The sequence below is a fragment of the Cebidichthys violaceus genome, unplaced genomic scaffold (assembly GCF_023349555.1).
Source record: "Cebidichthys violaceus isolate CVI_PGR_0920_01 unplaced genomic scaffold, fCebVio1.0.p SCAF_33, whole genome shotgun sequence".
Taxonomy (NCBI): Eukaryota; Metazoa; Chordata; class Actinopteri; order Perciformes; family Stichaeidae; genus Cebidichthys; species Cebidichthys violaceus.
Window position 1 is genome coordinate 3,015,491 of NW_027176517.1, and position 19,765 is coordinate 3,035,255.

At 42.1% G+C, this 19,765-nt stretch overlaps 2 protein-coding genes across 4 annotated transcripts; both read left to right on the plus strand.

Moving 5' to 3' along the window:
* The first annotated feature begins 15 nt into the window (after positions 1–15).
* On the plus strand, positions 16–11,575 carry LOC137883563 (receptor-type tyrosine-protein phosphatase beta-like). The gene is made up of 20 exons (XM_068725098.1): positions 16–121; positions 207–467; positions 925–974; positions 1,063–1,273; positions 1,413–1,673; positions 1,926–2,186; positions 2,305–2,565; positions 3,185–3,445; positions 3,655–3,915; positions 4,008–4,265; positions 5,016–5,279; positions 5,417–5,677; positions 6,227–6,484; positions 7,287–7,547; positions 7,861–8,118; positions 8,460–8,720; positions 9,225–9,509; positions 10,209–10,445; positions 10,554–10,601; positions 10,710–11,575. The coding sequence occupies exons 1-20, from the start codon at positions 118–120 to the stop codon at positions 10,985–10,987; spliced, it is 4,500 nt and encodes a 1,499-aa protein (XP_068581199.1). The 5' UTR covers positions 16–117; the 3' UTR covers positions 10,988–11,575.
* Positions 11,576–13,070: 1,495 nt separating this feature from the next.
* On the plus strand, positions 13,071–19,743 carry henmt1 (HEN methyltransferase 1). 3 transcript variants are annotated; one of them, XM_068725021.1, is made up of 9 exons: positions 13,071–13,154; positions 14,979–15,091; positions 15,674–15,808; positions 15,953–16,135; positions 16,252–16,438; positions 17,944–18,160; positions 18,422–18,524; positions 18,855–19,012; positions 19,372–19,743. In XM_068725021.1, the coding sequence occupies exons 1-9, from the start codon at positions 13,071–13,073 to the stop codon at positions 19,503–19,505; spliced, it is 1,314 nt and encodes a 437-aa protein (XP_068581122.1). In that variant the 3' UTR covers positions 19,506–19,743. The 3 variants fall into 3 exon arrangements, with proteins under 3 accessions (XP_068581122.1, XP_068581123.1, XP_068581124.1); XM_068725022.1 differs by having other exon boundaries at positions 19,402–19,743; XM_068725023.1 differs by having other exon boundaries at positions 16,252–16,384.
* Positions 19,744–19,765: the final 22 nt, after the last annotated feature.

Below are 19,765 nucleotides of genomic sequence, written 5' to 3' on the forward strand. Positions count from 1 at the left end.
CAAACCGAGGAGACGACAGTGGAGGCTGAGCTGCTCTGCGGACAGCTGTTTACCTTCACTGTAAAAGCTCAGGATGATCGATGTGACAGCGCTGTGAGCGTGCCTGAATCATTCAAGATGGGTATGTGTTTCTATTTATAGTTCTGCCTAATGTGATGCACAGAATAATACGTTTATCGTGATGCCACAATTCACCCTCACCTCAGGTCCCTGCGTGCCCGAGCATGTGCAGAGCTTCGTACAGTGTGAGAACAGCGTGGCCTCGGTCAGCTGGGCCATGAGCGACGGGGCAGAGTCCTACTTGGCTATCGCAGTGGGACAGGACAGCCACACCCACGTGTGCACCACAAACACCACCAGCTGCACCTGGGACGACCTGCACTGTGGCGAGCAGTACACCGTTCACGTAATTTCCAACGACTACCTGTGCAGCAGCCTGCCGAGCAACAGCACGTCGATACGAATGGGTAAACATGTTGTACTGTGCACAGCGAGAAATCAAACTACCTATGAACATCGTGTCAAAACCAGGAAGAGTTGAGGCAAAATTTAAAATGAATAAGAAGACGTAAGAATACTTTACCTGGACTTAGGAAACTAAAGGTTAGAGAAGTCCAACAAGAATTGACAAATAAATCAGGCATTAGTGTTGAGATGATACAATGTGAAAAATAGACAGAAAATGAATGTGCAACAATTTTGATAATCGATAAAGTAATTTGTTGAGCCTAAATGCCAAACATTCCTCAGTTGTAGAGTCTCCAAAGTAATTATTTGCTGTTTCTCTATGTTTTATATGATTGTAAAATGTATTATCTGTAAGTTTTGTAAGACAAAACAAGACATATGATGACGTCACCTCAGAAAATAATAAGCAGATTAATCGAGAATTATTCAAAACTAAACTTTGTCTTCTGTTTTTAGCACCCTGTATCCCTCAGAACTTGACATCATCTCTGAACTGCACTACGAAGGTGAATATTTATTATTATATATTTCTGCTCTGTGATTATACAAATCACACAAACTGAACATAAAACCATATTGTAATCTGTTTTTAAGGTGGGATCGCTGACCTGGAATGCCAGTGACACTGCTGAGTTTTACATTGTGGCTGCAGAGACCAACAGCGGCCACAAAGTGCAGCTCAGCACCAACGAAACCTGGACCTTCATTTCTGAGTTCCTCTGTGGCCAGAAGTACCACCTGTCTGTTCAGGCGGTGGACTCTGTGTGCTCAAGCATCCCCAGTCAGCCGTTAATGCTCGAGTCAGGTAGATTACTACCTAGTATACAGGGTTAACGTTTGCTCTGCAGCACTGATGTTTAACCGTAGTTCCACAAACGAGCTCTTTTGCTTATTCCAAAGTCAGCTTTCACTAAAAAGCTTTCACTACTTTTTCCTTCCCCCAGAGCCCTGCCCGCCCACTGGCGTCACCAGCTTCATGAACTGCATCGCTAACATTGCGGTAGTCTCGTGGACCGGTTCGGCCGGGGCCGAGTTCTACACCGCCACGGTGACGCAAGAAGACGGCCAATCACGAAGCTGCTGGTCTGACAGCACACAGTGTGGCATGCCCGGCGTCCAATGTGGACAGAACTACACCGTGACGGTCGTCGCCTCGAAGGAGAAGTGTGACTCTGACCCCAGTGAGGCCGACACGCTGCAGTCAGGTGAGACTATTTTATCCTCTAAACGTCTTTGATCCATTTTCTCTGTACTTCTTTCATGCATTCTTATTTCTGTAAACAGGCGTGTAAATACATTTGGTCAAGATTCTAAGGAAAGAAAATCTATGCATCTATGCTCAGTTTATTTGATGGCTTTTTTAAACTGAAGGCTTGTTAAGATGATCGCAAACTTCGTGTCGCTCCACAATTAAACAATTCAACTTAATACAACCTCCTCCTCCTGCCTCTCTCCAGAGCCTTGTGTTCCTACAGATGTGGACGTGACGATAGACTGCTCTAAAAATCAGGTTCTCGTGTCCTGGAGTGCCAGTGCGGGGGCTTTGTCCTACAAAGTGACGGCTCAGAGCACACAGGGAGCCATGTCCTCTTGCGAGACTACAAACCTAATGTGCACCCTGACCAACCTGACCTGCGGCCAGGTCTTCTCTGTCCAGGTGGTGGCGCAGGATAATATTTGCTCAAGTTTACCAAGCCCAGCTACAACACTCAAATCAGGTAGAACAACTGGATGGACATGAATGGCCTTTGGATGTTTACATGTGAAAGTGTGACACTGACTTGTTGCTGTTAAAGTGTTACTCCAGTCCTCCCTTTCTTCCCTCCCCTCTCTCAGTTCCCTGCACACCTAACATTGGCTCTGTGGTTCTCGACTGCTACACCAACTCTGCCCTCTTGGACTGGGCCTTTGCCGAGGGCGCCCTGAACTACACTGCATCAGCTCGGTCCTCTAGCGGCCACGAGTGCACCTGCACAACCAACTTCACCAACTGCGAGCTGAAAGACCTGCAGTGTGGTCAGACCTATAATGTGTTCACAGTGGCCTCAAATGAGGAGTGCAGCAGCCCGCCAAGCACCCAGTTGCAGGTGGAATCAGGTGAGCTCTAAAAAAAAGAAAAGAAAAAGAAAAGCATCTTTACTCAGTAAATTTAAATTAGAGTTATGGGGGTGAGGATTTTAATTACACCAAATTAAATCTAGTGTATCTGATCTGTAGTGGCATCATTATTTTCCACTTTGAATTTCCCCCCAAAATTTGGAGAAATATTAAAACAGTGGTAAAAAAGATTGTAAAAATGCGTAGCATACACATGTCAACGTCAGACCTCCTACAGTGGTTCTCAAGCTTCTTTGTGTCAAGAACCCCTAAATTGATACACATTAGGTAACAGACCCCCATTTATTAAGATTATACTTCAGGGACCTCCATCTGATTTTGAAATATTTTTGTTGTTAGATATGATTATGACCAGAATTCTACAGTTGTCAACTACAGTTGAGGAGGTAACCATATGGTGATCAGAATAGTCACTCTGATGACTCTTACTCACATTGGGCTCACTTCTTTAGTGAATTAAATAGTGAAAATAAACTATTATCCATTTTTTCTGGGGACTCCCTGGAACTCCCTTAACTAGAGACTAACATTGATCAAAAACCACCTTCGTGATTTTTTGTTTCTTTTTTTTCTTCTCTCTGTCACTTTCCTCCTCCAGTGCCTTGCCCTCCGGAAAACGTTGTTCCTGTAGCGGACTGCTCTACGAACACGGCCCGCGTGGAGTGGCAGGCCGGCAGAGGGGCCGATTCCTACGTTGTCCGAGCCTTTGGCGTGGAAGAAGATGAATCTCACTGCGAGACAGACTCCCAGTCCTGCGTCCTCACAGACCTCATGTGTGGCTTCACCTACAACATCAGTGTGATTGCCGTCAACAGCGTGTGCAATGTGTCGCAGAGTAACACGACACAGATGCAAGCAGGTGAGAATGATCACAGAGAATTAACATGCTGAGCCTTAAGTCTTTGTGATTTTACGTACTACTAAACAATACAATATTTCCACAAACCTAATTTAGGCTAAATAGGGTTTCTCTGGCAGCGCTGATATTGCTAATGTTGGATGGTTATTGGACCTATATTGATCCTGAATCATGATACAAGGTTTATTTTTCTGTCTGTGCCTTTGCAGTGCCCTGTGTACCACAGCAGGTGGAGGCCCGGGTAGTTTGTGAGTCTGGCGCTGTGGCGGTCTCCTGGGAGCCCAGCAAAGGGGCCTCGTCATACACCACAGTGGCCCAGGGTAGCGGCGGCTACGCGTCTATGTGCAACAGCAGCGAGACGACGTGCCTGTTCGATGACTTGCTGTGCGGCCTCAACTACTCCATCACCGTCAGTGCTTCAGATGAGACGTGTAGCAGCGCTGGAAGCTCTGCTGTGGAGCTCAACACAGGTAGACTCATTTGTAAGGCATATTGAATGTCATATTTTAAAGCTCTATTTAGACCTGTCTTCATTCATACCCGTCTGTCTGTCGGTCTGTAGTGCCGTGCATACCGCAGAAAGTAATAGCAGAGTTGGTGTGCAGTAATGACACAGGAGTTGTGTCGTGGGAAGAGGAGGAGGGTGTGTCCTCCTACATGGTGCGAGCTTTTGGGCCTGATGGTCACAAGATTCAGTGCAACAGCACCGCGACCAGTTGCCAGCTACCCAACATGCATTGCGGCCAGCTCTACAACCTGACACTGACAGCTAAGGATGGACAATGTGACAACAGCCACGCCTACCTCAACCTGCAGTCAGGTACGTTTTTCAGTATGTCGGGTGTCATTTTCCATGAGTTCAATGCTCTGGTTTGAGTGACGGTTGATAATCTAATAAGTAACCACTGGCATTGTCAAAAAGATGAAATGGAAGTAAATGTCAGGGACATTAAGGGTTAGAGTTTAATTACATTTTTATCAGTCCTCAGTCCTGTAATGCATTTACTTAATGCCGTATCCTTTCAAAATCCCTTATTAAATAAATGTACATCTAATTTTCAACAAATTGTCATTAATAACTTAAACATTTTAGAGTCAAAGCCAAAAGATTGATATTTAAAGAACTAAAACATATAATGCATATTACCATATAAAAAGAGATGAAACGTATGTTTTCCTATATCATACAGCTGCACAGTACATCAATTCAATGTATATGAATAGCTCTGTATTGCATTCAAAAAAGATCGCCTGCATCAAAACTGTTTTTGATTTTACAAAATAAAGTATAACGAACCCTCTCAGTAATCTCTTTGGCCTTGTCGCCGTCCTGAGGGAATGTCTCTCTTTCTTTAAGTGCTCTCCAGTGTTTGTTGCGTTGCGCTGCTGTGTATGAAAGCTTGGAGTAAAAACACCTGTGTGACAGCTGACAAAAGATGAAGCATCGGACTGGGCTCAATATAGCCAAAACTGATCGAGACATTCCTACTTGCCGATATGTGAACTTTCTGATCGAAGCCACAGGAACTATATTGTCTCAATGCCCGTCCGTCCTCTCTCTCTCTCCTAGTGCCTTGCAGGCCAACCAACGTCAAGGCTTCCCTACGGTGCCACTCAAACTCTGCCGCCGTGACATGGGAGCGAGCGAGCGGAGCGCTCTCCTATCGCGCGGTGGCCGTTATGGCAGATGGAAGCCACAAGACTGAATGCAACAACACCATGACCCACTGTGATCTGAGCGACCTGCACTGTGGAAAGACCTACAATGTGAGCGTGTTCGGCCAGGATGAGTCCTGTTCCAGTGTGGAGAGTGACACGGCATACGTAATGACAGGTACTGTAAACAGGGGGGGGCCTTTCTTATTATGGTGGTGGGTGGAGTTGCCAGGTCCAAAAGTACTTTTCACCTCAACTTATAATAGTACAATACTACATCAACCTGCCCTCTTTGCTTCGTCTGTCCCCCCTCAGCCCCCTGTGCACCCCAGGATGTGGCTATTGATGCACTGTGTGATGAGGGCGCCATGGCCGTGTCCTGGTCCCCCAACCCAGATGCCCAGTACTTCCATGTGGCGGCAGTAAGCAACACTAGGGCGAGACTCTACTGTAACTCCAGCGGCACTGCATGCACCATAAGCGATCTACCGTGTGGACGGCACTACAACGTCACTGTGCTGTCTGTGAGAGATGGCTGTGAGAGTATGCCCAGCGCTGTGGTAGAGACTTCCACAGGTACACTTCACGCAGGTCCAGTTCTAAACGTAACAACCTGTGTCACATAGCGGTAAAGAAAAGAAATAGCAGCTACAAATGTAATGCTCGCATCAACTGCAGGCAACGAGTGTTTCAACAGCAGATTTGAATATAGTGTGTTTGTGCATGTTTCTTATGCGTGTTTTACAGTTAAAGGATTCATTCAGTGACTACGTGTTGTACCTCGTTTGTTGAATTCACACACAAAATAAATACATTGAGGGGAGCTACATGCTGTAACTCTCTCTTTTTTCTTAGAAAGGTGGTTAATATGTGTATTTCTTTTACTACCCGATTAAAAACTAAAATAATTGATAAAAACTTGTAACTGGCTTGCAGATGGTGCACATTGGCTTGTCTTTATAAACTTCTGTTACTCTCCATGCCTATAAACAGGTTATCTGCTGTTGACACAATAAATGCCATGCGTGTCCAACATACTGTAACTCCTACCATCCCTGTGCTTCTGGAGAATATCTTTAAACGGAGGAAAAAGTTACGATATCAAATTCTGAAATCCCTCCACAGCTCCATGTGTGCCCAGGAATGCTCAGGGCCATCTGGACTGCGTGTCAAATGATGCCTGGGTGACGTGGGACATCTCAGAAGGAGCCCTCAGCTACTATGTGATGGCCCAAGAGGTCCGAGGTCACAACATCAGCGGCACATCCGCCTCCTCTCCCTGTACGATCCCAGATCTGAAGTGCGGGACCCTTTACACCTTCCACGTCACTGCTGTCAACAAACACTGCCGCAGTAATCACAGCACCTTTGAGCTTGAGACAGGTATTTAACAAGAATCTCTACTCTCACTACACCAATGTTGTGCTGAAATGTTGTCTGTGAAGTGTTACTAGGAAAATGATCTAGTAAGCATTCTACCATGTTCTGCGTTACCAAACTCTAAATGAAACGCTATGACGTTCTTGTCTGGCACAAAAGTGCAGTTAGGCCGACATCTACGGGTCAGTGGTTCCAAACATTTTCGGCTTGTGACCCCTTAAAATGACTTTTCTTTCCAATTGATTGCTACTGGTAGAACTATTTGATGCTACCCAAAAGAAGCAACGCGTTGGGTTATAACAAAAAGCAAAACAATGTTTTTTCTTCTTTTCCATCCCAGATAATCCTCTTGTGACCCCTTAGATTCATCCCCTGATCCATTGGAGGGGTCCTGATCCTTAGGTTGGGCACAGAGTTACAACTAGGTTATTCATCAGCAAAACAGGATTTACTCTGTGCTTCTATTTTGAGCTATAGTTAAAAAACTGCGTACAGTTTAATTTTAGAACCACAAAGTTGTAAGAGCAGACTGAGATTTCAGAGACTTCTGACGCTCCCTCCTCGGCATTATGGCTATTTAAAGGAATGCAATAGTGTCTTATCTGAGTGTGTTTAAAAGGGTTTGATTATATAAAGCACCAATGAAGTCGTTTGACAAGACGGTTTCTCTGAAAGATTAAGTAGAACAAGAAATGAGGATATAATGCTTATGTTTTCCTAAATTTACTTAACACTGACAGCGTTTTTAATCTCATACTAGTAGTGCTTTCTGAAGCTAGTTCTTTATTCCTGTCCTGCTCTGTAGGTCCTTGTGCTCTAACAGCCATTACTGCAGTGACTCAATGCAACAGCGACACAATCCTGGTTGAATGGGAGATGACGGAGAACACTCCGCTCTACGTGGTGACCGCCGAGGGCCACGACCAAACCCTCATTTCCTGTAACAGCTCCTCCAACTCGTGTGTGCTCCCGGATATCAGCTGTGGCATCCATTACAGCATCATAGTATCAACCTCTTCTGATAAGTGCAGCAGCCTCAGAAGCCCACCAAAGAAGATCACAACAGGTCTTTGGTTTTGTATTTATTCTGGTTCACTGGAACAGATTAGTGTATTCATTACTCGTTTTCTTTTTCTTCATATATCTTGTAGAAGAATTACACTTTCAGTATTGAAGTTTGTCTTATGTTGTATGTGAGGTTATACTATATATTATGTATGTTTTTCTGGTTGCGCTATTGTCACAGATTTTGTGTTATTGTGAGATCTGTGGACTGTGAAACAAATGCTTGTGTAAACCCCAAGAAGAACTGCAGCTGCTAACGGGGATCTAAATATACAAACAAAGGAATGTACTTAAGGTTATGTTGTTCTCTTTAGCTCCCTGTGTCCCAGACAATGTGACAGTGGCAGCATCCTGTGAGGAGAATGGAGCCGCAGTGACGTGGGGACACTCCCCTGTGGCTACATCCTACCGACTGACAGCCACAGCGAGGGACGGACATGTAGCGAGCTGCAACACCTCAGCGAACAACTGCACCCTGGCTGATCTGCACTGTGGACAGATGTATAACTTCAGCATCACCGCCAGTGGAGACAACTGCACCAGCAAGCCCAGAACTTCATCCTTCAGAACAGGTATGTATAGAAAATACAAACAATAAAAAAGTATTCAAATTGTTACTTGCAGCCCTAAATAAAGTCATATTTTCAGACCAGAACAGGAAGCCAGCGTATTGGAGCTGTGAGCCCTCGTGCAAAGACATCTTCTATTATGATACTGCAATATTTTTCTTTTCATGCTACAGTTTATTCAAAATCAATTTCTGGTGTTGAAAAAGTAGCTTTTCCGATTCTTCTAATATGCACAATCTAGCTGCAACTTTCTAAGTTTGGTTTCTATATTACCACCCAGTAAATGCATACTGGATTTGCCTCCTGCGTGAATCTCTTAAGTCCTTTTCTCTCTGTCGTCGCAGTGCCCTGTGAGCCCTCTGGTCTCGCAGTGGATATCGATTGTGAGACCAACTCTGCCGTCCTGTCTTGGGGTGCCAGCGAGGGCGCCGTGGAGTATTTTGGCTGTGCCCAACCTATGGATGGAGACGCGCTCTACTGCGACAGCACAGTCGCCTTCTGCACAATCGACGGCCTGGGATGTGGTGACGTTTACAATTTCTCTGTTGAAGCCTCAAATGGCGTCTGCAACAGCTCGTTTAGTGCACCTCTGCAGGCTGGAGCAGGTAATTATTTTAAACTAAAAAATAAACTATTGCAGTTCACCATAATTAACAATGCTCCAATTAGTTAATTGAACACAAATTCATTTTTACATAGAGAATAAAATATGCAGAAAAAGTGTCACTTCTAGTCCTATGTATTTGCAAGAATTATATTTATTTTACTGAAAAACTTCCTTTGTTTGTTAAATATAGTACGTAGATATTAAAAATCTTTAGTCTTGCTCAGATAACATACAATAATTAACCACCAATCAATAAACTGATGTTATGTCTTTCCCATTTGGTTTGATACTTGCAATGTAGTAAAGATATTGTAAAAATCTGTATATCCTACCAAAAAGTCCAGAGAGGAAGTTTTTTATTCTTTAAAATGTGTTTTCAAAGAACTAACTTTGACAAGTGGTAAACTGGTAAACTACACCTGAAGAACAAGTGATAGAAATGTTTCTGGGCTAATTCCATTGGTAAAATACTAATTTAATCTCTAATCCCGTTCCTCCTCAGCCCCATGCGCTCCGACTGCTCTGAATGTCCGAATGCAAAGAATAGGCAAAGCTCACTGGGCCATGACGTCATGGGGCAATGTCAATTGTTCTGATGAGTACCTTATGGAGGTAACCGGTCCAATCCAAAACAACCCACAGACCCTGATGCAGGTCTCTTCTTACTGGTTGCCAAGGACATACTTTGAGTTTCCAATACCTTGCAGCACGCCGTATAACTTCACTGTACGCTCCAGAAACTCAGGCGGGGCCAGCCAGCCATCCAGTGCCTTGACTGGAGTCTCAGGTAGGTTTACGCTGCACTCATCCCGGACTTTATTCAGAATGGGAGAAGTGATTTTATCTCTACCACGAGGCAACTCACACCAAAACTATCTAAATTGCACTAAAAGAAAAAGGAAACATTTATACCTTAAGTGGAGGCAGATGTATAAACAGAAAATAAACAACAATATGGTAAAAAACAGTTGTAAGAGTATAAAATGTCATAGGATGTTATAGTTGTTGACAAATACTGGAAATCAATAAATACTTAAGTGTCCTTATTCTGCTTTCAACTACATGTTGTACATGTGTTGTAAACCATGTATTTAAGGTTTATAAATGTGAAATAGGGGAACTTAAGAATAGAGCTAAATGCTATATGACTACAAATATTAGCGGGAATGACCATTTTTACAACATTAAACATTAAAATGATTATGGTGTGATTTTTGCGAGGATCTGTACCAAGTAAAGATGTTTAAAAAGTCTTTAGAATATCATAAGTAGGCCAGGACATCTCTGCAGCACGACAATATTTAGGATACAACGCTATATTGCCTATAACAAATATTCTTCCATTTGAAAATTGCAGCAGGTGATATTGCGATTTTGATAACATTTTGATTAATTGTCCAACCCTACCTCAAAATGACAGTACCTGTTTCAAATACAACATCCCGCAGTCCTTCTGTTTACTGCATTTACACCTTTTCTTTCCCAGTCGCCTGTGCTCCACAGAATGTGAGATACACTGGTGACGCAGCGTCTGCTGTGCTTTCCTGGGAAGCATCGGTGCTTGCCACAAGGTACACCGTTTACAGTGTGTCGGGGGCCGCCCGTGTCGAGCTTTGCAACACCACCGGACTCTCCTGCCAGCTGACCAACTTTGATCCGAACACCACTGAAGTGACGGCCAGCAATGCGGAGGGAGAAAGCATCCCTACCCGAGATATTACAGGTCAGACGCAATGTGAACACATCTACAGCGCAATCACTATTTCTTCTATATTGCCTTTTTAAAATCCAGTTTCTGACATTTGTAACCATTATTTCTCACCTTCCTCAGGTCCAGTAGGAGTTCTTCGCAGAAGAAGAAATGTCCATTTAGATAACAGTAAGTGTAGTGTTGCAACACAACCTAGAGATAGTGTGATGCATAGTAATGAATCTGAAATCATCATAGGCCTGAACATTGCTAATTTCTCACCCATCTCTCTCTCAGATCTTGAAATCCCAAAAGTGCTGAATGTAACAGTAAGTGGAGTTTCCTTGTATGTGAAGTGGATGACGGTAAAGAATGCGACCGAGTACACAGTCGAAATTGTGGAGAAGCAGCAGACCAATCGGCCACCAAGAATGAGAACCGTGGAAGGTGATATTTACAGTGAGACTGACCTCAAGACGTGGACTGCCTACTGCATCAGGATAGCAGCCAAAAACACCATCGACCAAAGCAACTACTCCAAGCCAGTGTGTAGAACCACTGGTGGCTCCTCATGAAATACCACAGATACACTTAAATAGACACTGGACTCAGCAGAAACACCACCATATGTTTGCTTTCTCCTCTCTGTAGCATCCATAACACGATTGTTAACTGTTCAATCTCTAAGAACCTTAGAAGGAAACGTGTAAAAAGAAAGTAATCACAACTACAAAGCCACAACATTCCTCTGTTTGGGGTACTTCTTACAGATAAATTATGATCAAACCTGAGGAGAACCTTTAGATTTAAATGCTTATGAATCTTTGTTAGCAATAGCATATATACATTTTAATAATTATGGCTGGTATCACAGCAGCATTATGACATTAATGCTGTCTAACAAAGTATTGCTGAAATTCTATTTATCAAAAATGGTTTTATTTTCAAGAAGGTTACTCTCTGGATGATCGTTAAACTAAAAAGTAGTGTAAACAAAAACTGATGTATTTTCAAGCAATATTTTTAAAACCATGCAGTATATATTAAATGATGTACTATGTGACTTCTCATTTTGTGAACACTTTGACAGATCTTTTTTAACAATCAAAGAAATGAAAGAATTAAACAAATCTGTGAAACATTAAAACTCTGTATGAACATTAGTGTAATGTTGGTATTCACTCTGTTTGGCCATTTAATCGATTTAGACCTCATAATGTAGTTTTTGTTTTTTCTTTCTTTGCAATGTCAAGACTTCACCTGAACCTCAATTTTATGGGAGACTTTTAAGTTTTAAAGAACTATAATGTCAAACACTGACAGGATACCTTTACCACAAACACTACCATATAGAGAACTATGATACAAGTAAAGAGGGGCAAAAAAGGTCGGAAGTAAGTCCACTGCATTAAATGTAGTTCATGACAACTAAACACATTCTTGATCGCAAGAATGAGACAAATAGCACAGAAAGTCACAAATAGCGGTCCACTGATTTGAGCACAATCCTACCAACAGGTACGAGAGCGCATGTGATCTTACCCAGAAACCCTCAGGACTGCAGGACGATGGTTGCAGCTGGCATCACTCCAACGCCCACAAGCAAGGCAGACACATCTAGGGAGAGAAGGGTGAGATCGGTGGGGGTGTGGAGCTGCCTGGAGGGGGACATGATGAGATGATTAGACCCTCATATTCAGTGCAAATGAGTTAAGATCACAGCAACATGTTTTGAGAACACCGACAGAATATGGAAACGTTTACTTCTCCATGAATTAAAATCGTACACACGATTAGCTGTCATATTTCAATAAAAGTGTCTGAAGTGGGAGATGGGAGACGTCGACAGTGAGCAGAGTGACGTAACCAGCAGTGTTATGATGAGCTCAGCCTGGGGAGTAACAGATGTTGACCTGAGGGAAGCAATACAGAGCTCAGCTGTTTCCAATGTCTCCACCACCATCAGAGATAGTGATTGAGGCTCTGAACGGAAAACCAAAACTATCTGCCATACAACGATGTGGCTGGATACTCTTGAATTTAAGCTTCTCTGACCAGTATTGGTACACAATGAATGGATCAAATGACTGTCATGTGAACGGACGGGTCGCTCTTTGTGTCTTCTAGTGCATTGTTTTGATGTTACAGCCCACAACCTCACTGTTGTCTCATTGGCATTGCTACACACTAACATATTCACAATGAACATATTAATATTGATGTTTATATCACCATGTTAACCGTGTTCACTATCTCAGAGAAGTTCTAAACGCAAAGCTCTAGAGCTGATACGATTAGTCACTTAATAATCCACCAGTGCTGGGATTATTTGTAATTATAAGAACATTTACGTGTTTGCTGCTTGTGTTTATGCTGTGTGATGATAAACCGGAGACCGAACAGGGCCTCGACTGATCAGCTTGGGCTTTAGGAAATTATGATGGGCTTTGTTTATATTTTAATAGATTACTCAAGAAAATAAATCAGAGTTTTTGACTTAAAGAAAATGGTTTTACCTGCACAAATCTATCTTGATAGTCCTCGTTCAAAAAAACCATAATCATTAAAAATTAAAAAATTCCGCGTGAACACATAACAACAGCGCCCTCTGGGGTCCGCTGGGGCTAGTGACGTCAACCTGAGCTGAATATCGTCAACATGGAGCCAACGTTCAGTCCGCCGCTGCACAGGCAGAGACATCAATTTGTCATCGATTTTGTCAAGAGGAACAAACCCAAAAAGGTAACGTCACTGTTTCAATGAGAAACATACTTTACACTTTAGCTTCAAAGCAAACCTTTGTTTGCTAACGATAAGTCAAAAGATAACTTATTATACCAATGACGTCATAGAACTAACTAGAGCTTCAGTCGCAAAACCTAAATCAGGTTTTTGCATTAAATGTTTAACATTGTAAAGTAACAAACTCCAAACTACCTTGTTAATTGGGAACAGATGTATCTCTTAAACGTGGAAGTCAACGTGTGTTTACTAACGGAACCACAGTAGCTACTAGCTAACCTCTTCATCGAACTAGCTAACTAGTATCGTCACGCGTGCGTTGGAAAGTGCACTTGTGTTTTGATTCTGACGTTCACGGTAAATTAAATGAGGCCATGCGACGGATCTTAGAAGTACGCGCACGTGTGACAACTAATGGTATTTCCGGTTTTCAAAGTAAAGTGTTAACGCAGTATAATACAAAATACATATATGGAAATAAGATCAATTGGATAATATCACAGGATTTATAAAGCATATTACCTGTGTCCCTTATAAACAACATCCTACTAAGTTGTGATGGAAATGACTTTATTCTTTGATTTTGGCTGATTTATATTAAGGACAACTCTGACATACAGTCTCAAAATCGAGCATTTTGATACATATGGAGAATTGTCAAAGTTAAAGTATTGCACTATGTACTTTGAAAGGCCTTCTTTTCTGTAAAAACACATTGCTCCAGTTCAGACATCTTTGGCAACAGAGCATACTATCTGCTGGTTCGAGACAGCTCCAGTATGCGTTCCTGTGTCGCTCTGTGGCGCTGTAGCCTCCAGTGATGATTGGCTGTTACTCCTGACTATAACATCCTTACTCCCTGATCCCTGTTCAGAGCCTCCAGTGATGATCGGCTGTTACTCCTGACTATAACATCCTTACTTCCTGATCCCTGTTCAGAGCCTCCAGTGATGATCGGCTGTTACTCCTGACTATAACATCCTTACTTCCTGATCCCTGATCAGAGCCTCCAGTGATGATCGGCTGTTACTCCTGACTATAACATCCTTACTCCCTGTTGAGAGCCTCCAGTGATGATCGGCTGTTACTCCTGACTATAACATCCTTACTCCCTGATCCCTGTTCAGAGCCTCCAGTGATGATCGGCTGTTACTCCTGACTATAACATCCTTACTCCCTGTTGAGAGCCTCCAGTGATGATCGGCTGTTACTCCTGACTATAACATCCTTACTTCCTGATCCCTGATCAGAGCCTCCAGTGATGATCGGCTGTTACTCCTGACATATAACATCCTTACTCCCTGATCCCTGTTCAGGGAATGTTGGTCAATGGAACTTCCCTTGCCAAAAATGCTCCATTCTGACGATGATTCTTCTTTTTATTGGTGTAAAAGTAGTGTGTAAACTGGCTACTTGTGAGTCAATCAGGTCGTACACGTCGGCTCTCAACTCCAACTCCAGTTTCACATCTCAAGTTAAAGTTAAAGTTAACGGCCTGTAAACGACAAGCAGCGCCCGTGAAGGGAAGTCAGGCCTGAACATCTGCAGACGTATTTAACTCAGAGATCGGCTGTGGGCCTTTCAAAGCATTTACCGTAAAGTTCAGAATAAGGATGCACCGATATCGACTCAAATAGCTGAATCGAATATCTGTGGAAATGAGTCTGATACATTTCATTTAATTTTGTTATATAATATATACACAATATACCGGACTTTAAATTCCTGTTTTAGGTTTTGTGTAATGAGCTCCACATACGATTAGACTACTCCCTCTAGCCAGGAGTTACTTAAGGTACTTAGTTACTTCTCCCTTCTCCTCAGGTGGTGGACTTGGGCTGCAGTGAGTGCAGCCTTCTCAAACAACTCAAGTTTCACCGTGAAATCGAACTGCTGGTTGGAGTCGACATCGACGGTGCCAAAGTGAAAAAGAAGATGTATGTACAGTATGTTTATAAAAGCAAAGGCGTGAGTGAATACTTCATCATACAGGGCTGGGCTCAGGGCTGGGCTCAAGGCTGGATCACAGAGAGTTTGATGGAAGGTGAAGAGTTGAAACAATTAATCGAGTTCATCAACAGAACAATAATCAGCAACTATGTTGGTGATCAATATATCATGCCAGTTGTTTAATCAGGTCAAAATTGCAAATATTTCCGCAGGTTGTAGCTTTATAAACGTGAATTTAGAAGAAACATTTTTTATATTAATTGATAGCGTAATATAAAAAAAGATTAATCAATTATGAAGAAATATAATTTGTTGCAGCCCAATGATTTTCTTGCAATCATTCATTTGGAAAATATAATTTTGTAAAAGAATAACACAATATGATCACATCACTATTGAAGGTTGATACATTATTTTACTGAATTATCACCCAGTCCTTTGAGCATTAATCATTTAATAACTGTTAGTCTGGACTAGTGCACCACATGTGAAACCTCTCAAACCTCACTGGGTCCTATCTCATAACAAATAGTGACTACTGTGTGCACTCTGCTTGTATGTTCCTTCAGGCATGGATTAGCTCCTATGTCAACTGACTACCTGCAGCCACGTGATGACCAGCTGCTCATTGAGATGTACCAGGGCTCAGTCACGCAAAGGGACGCCCGCCTCAGAGGGTTTGACCTGGCGACCAGTATAGAGCTGTAAGAGGCTCATTGTTGTCTCTTTCTTTTGTTTATCAAGCCAGGTCTCTCTATCGCTTTTGGTTTTTCTCTTCCTGTTTCTCCGTGTCCCTCTGTGCCATTAATCATCACCATGTATCACCATGCTTCCCTGGCTTTCTGCAGCATAGAGCACCTCACTCTTGCTGACGTGGAGCGCTTCTCTGAGGTCGTCTTTGGTTACATGACTCCAGCGGCAGTTATCGTCAGCACCCCAAACTCCGAGTTCAACCCCCTGTTCCCTCGACTGGCGGGTTTTAGGCACAGCGACCACAAGTTTGAGTGGACCAGAGCCGAGTTCAAGTCCTGGTATGCTCGTTGACGATGCATATGACGGAGAATGTTAATGGATAAATCCACCCTAAAATACATCAGCACTTATGAAGATTTAAACTGAACTTTGCTGACGTTCCATCCCTCCTCAGGGCTCTGAAGGTGTGTGAGGATCACGGTTACGAGGTGGAGTTCACCGGCGTTGGACGGGCACCTCCGGGCCAGCAGGAGAGAGTCGGCTTCTGCTCCCAGATCGGTGTGTTTCACCGGCTCGGGGGAGGAGAGGTCTGCAACCTGTTGTTTTGTGATGATGCTGACGATGTGTTTTCATACACACTGGTGAGAGACCTTGTTCATAGATCAGTGATTTCTGAGTCTTCAGAGACTATGAATGTGGGGATTTTTGTTCCCCCGCTTTATTCACCGAATGTTTTCAAGTGTCTGAGGTTGTTTATGGTTTTCTTTTGTCAGCTCATTTTTAGATCACCATGGATGCAAAGTCCACACATTGTGAAAAAAAACCGTTTATAGCATACTATATTTACTCTAACTAGATAAATGTATCTCAATGATCCTAAATGCACAACAAAAAATCAAAACAATATTTTCATAAAATGACTTAGCAAATAGTTTTAATAAGCTGAATATCCATTTTCCAATACAAACAAGTTTTGTACTCTTTCAAACTCATTTTTCCAAAACACAGTATAGTATAGTATAACATATATATATATATATATATATATACATATATATATATATGTGTGTATACATATATATATATGTGTATATATATATATATATACATACATATGTGTATACACACACACATATATATATATATATATATATATATATATGTGTGTGTGTGTGTATGTATATATATATATGTGTGTGTGTGTGTGTGTGTGTGTGTGTGTGTGTGTATATATATATATGTGTGTGTGTGTGTGTGTGTGTGTGTGTGTGTGTGTGTGTGTGTGTGTGTGTGTGTGTATATATATATATATATATATATATATATATATATATATATATATACACCATGAGAAAGTTATTTCAAATTCTTAATTTCTAATTTGACAATTAGACATGAAGAATGAACCTAATTCATTCAGTATTCACCTAGCAATATCAATGTGACAATAAAGATTTGAAGAAAAAAGTAAAGCTTTTCTGGATGTGGGGCAGTAATGCAAATTCATAAGCCCCAGAACCAGTGAGTTTTAAAAGGTTATCTTTGACGCCCTCTGCTGGTGACCACCAGCAACTACAACATAGGTAGTCTCGGTCATCTGCATATGGAGCCTACTGTAAGCCTGAAGCACACCCACTGCCCTCTTAAAAATAGAACCCTGCAATTAACACAAAGTCAAAAACTACCTTTAATGATAGATGAGTAAACTAGCTTGTCAGAGTCTGGAGTTTATAAAAGTAAGTTTTTAATGCCAGATATTTCTACAACTGGCTGAGTAATAACTGACTTAGTGTTATGGATCAGCAACCAATCAGTAGTAGTAAAGTTTCTCTTTCTTGTTCACGGTATACATCACAATATAGCATGTTAACTGTTAATTTAATAAATAGTCTATATGAAATAACACATGGTTTTGTATACTTCCGTGTGAATTAATACTTTATTTATTTGTTGTGCAAAATAGTGCAAAAGTGCAAAATAATCAGATTTTCTGAGAAATTTGAGGTAGTATTGTTAGTGTCAATTCAGACGATGTAATTGTTTATCATGATATCTCGAAATATGATTCCATCACAATATGATTACATTGAAAGACGCTACATTTTCATATTGAATTATGATTTTTTCTAACCTGTTTCTATATTAGCTGTATAGTAAGAACTACCCCAGCCTGCATGACAACAACGTCTTGCGGAGGGTCCTGGTGATGGAGGTGTTGTACTGGGCAGAACAGCTAAGGAGGAGATGGGTGGAGGAGGAGACCGGCCAAAGGGATGACGCTGATACACCTCGCCCGGCTGAGGGTGACGGGGAGGAATACCACAGAGCGTCAGAGCAACACCTGGAGATGGAAGAGCAGACAGGTGAACGTCCCCACAGTTGTTCACAGTTCATAAAAAGCAGTGTGTATATTTGCTAAAGGAAGATGCGCTTCAACAATGAGATTCACTAATATGGAAACACATATTGGAAGTTTTGTTCCACCATTTGTGTGTAAATTAATGGTTTCTCCACGATACTGTATTTTATCCTGCCAGGTTTTTTATGTTAAAATGTTCCTGGCAAATTAAACGCATAAAAAGCATACAGTATGTTTCCGTTTTTTTTAAAAATGTACCTCACAGCAGCAGCATGTGGAGCAGCGATGAAGAATCTGGTGGAGCATCAGGACGTTGAGGCTGGAGAGCTGTTTTGGACGGATGGCCAAGAACAACAGGAGTCTCGCAGGTTTGTTTCCTTAAAGGAAGATGAGGAGGAACAGTATCTCCACGGGGGGTTAAAAGGCAGTTTGTGGCGTTCAGATCACTTGTGATGTACTTGTGACTGGCTGTAAAGATACTGTTACTATCAACATACCACAGTAGACTGTTAGCTGTTGTCTTCCAAACTGCTGTTCCTAAATTTCAATATTTGCACACATTTCTATTTTCTTGAGCTGCTAGTAAAAAGCAATTCTCACCAATGTCATTACTGAGCTTTTTATTTTGAACAAATATTTCCAAAGGTTTGGCATCTCACGGCTGTCATGTCATGATGTCATCTTGTGTGTGCTTGCAGGTGTGTGTCTGTACCTCTGTCTGTGCTATGGTCCCGCTTCCCCAAAGTCGCTGCCCTGAGTGGAAGTCTCAGTAACCTCAGACGGCTCCTGATGGATCACCCCGACGTTAAACTGAGCCAGGACGGCTCTGCTGTGCTCCTAAATTACCAGGAACAAGGTACCGTTAACATTCCATCACTTTTATGTCCGTCATATTATTTGTGCATAAACATTTCTAATGAAAAGGGGACCAACATATCTCTAGCGGTGATGTTCCACTTAAAGCAGACTACTTGACACAGTATTGACTTTTTAAAGCAGAGGTATCACTACGAGATGAATCGATGCCTTGCTTTTACACAACATTCTGATGTCCAATAGAAATGCAATACCAAGGGTTGCCCAGCAGATGTCACCGTTCTTACTGTACTCGGTGTGTCAGAACAATGAACTATTTGCACAATGGTTCATAAGTTAGCCCATTGCACTTGTGAAAACAGTGCATCATCAGCTGACTTTGCAATGTTTCCTGCTCAGCTTCTTATTCTATGAATTTGATAACTGAAGAAGAAGAAGAGGATCGTGGTGATTTGGAGGACAGTGGGTACGCAGAGGCCAGCCAGTGCTCCCACAGTGTTGAGCCGGAGGAAGACTGGGACGCAGATGTTTAATGTGGAACACACTGCTTTGTTGTCGGGGACAAGTAGGTGACTTGTTGAGTTAGCATGTGGTTTCTGTTGTATTAACAATTCCCAAAAGCACTGTTGAAACTTTGGCTCTTGGATTTATTAGATGGCTTGTTTGGACTGCAACTGTGTGTTCTGTGTGAATATCCACTGGCCTCTTAAACAGGAGTGCGACTTAAGCACCCTAAATGTAAATGGTACAATAAAAGATGTTCACATTGTGATTGCTGTGCATTAAACCCAAG

Bases quoted from the DNA above. Each gene is read 5' to 3' on its own strand.
- henmt1 (XM_068725021.1), top strand. From the start codon at position 13,071: ATGGAGCCAACGTTCAGTCCGCCGCTGCACAGGCAGAGACATCAATTT. The intron at 13,155-14,978 runs GTAACGTCACTG...CCTTCTCCTCAG, and splicing joins AGAGGAACAAACCCAAAAAG to GTGGTGGACTTGGGCTGCAG. The intron at 15,809-15,952 runs GTAAGAGGCTCA...GGCTTTCTGCAG, and splicing joins CTGGCGACCAGTATAGAGCT to CATAGAGCACCTCACTCTTG.
- LOC137883563 (XM_068725098.1), top strand. The intron at 2,187-2,304 runs GTAGAACAACTG...CCCCTCTCTCAG, and splicing joins AGCTACAACACTCAAATCAG to TTCCCTGCACACCTAACATT. The intron at 3,446-3,654 runs GTGAGAATGATC...GTGCCTTTGCAG, and splicing joins CACGACACAGATGCAAGCAG to TGCCCTGTGTACCACAGCAG.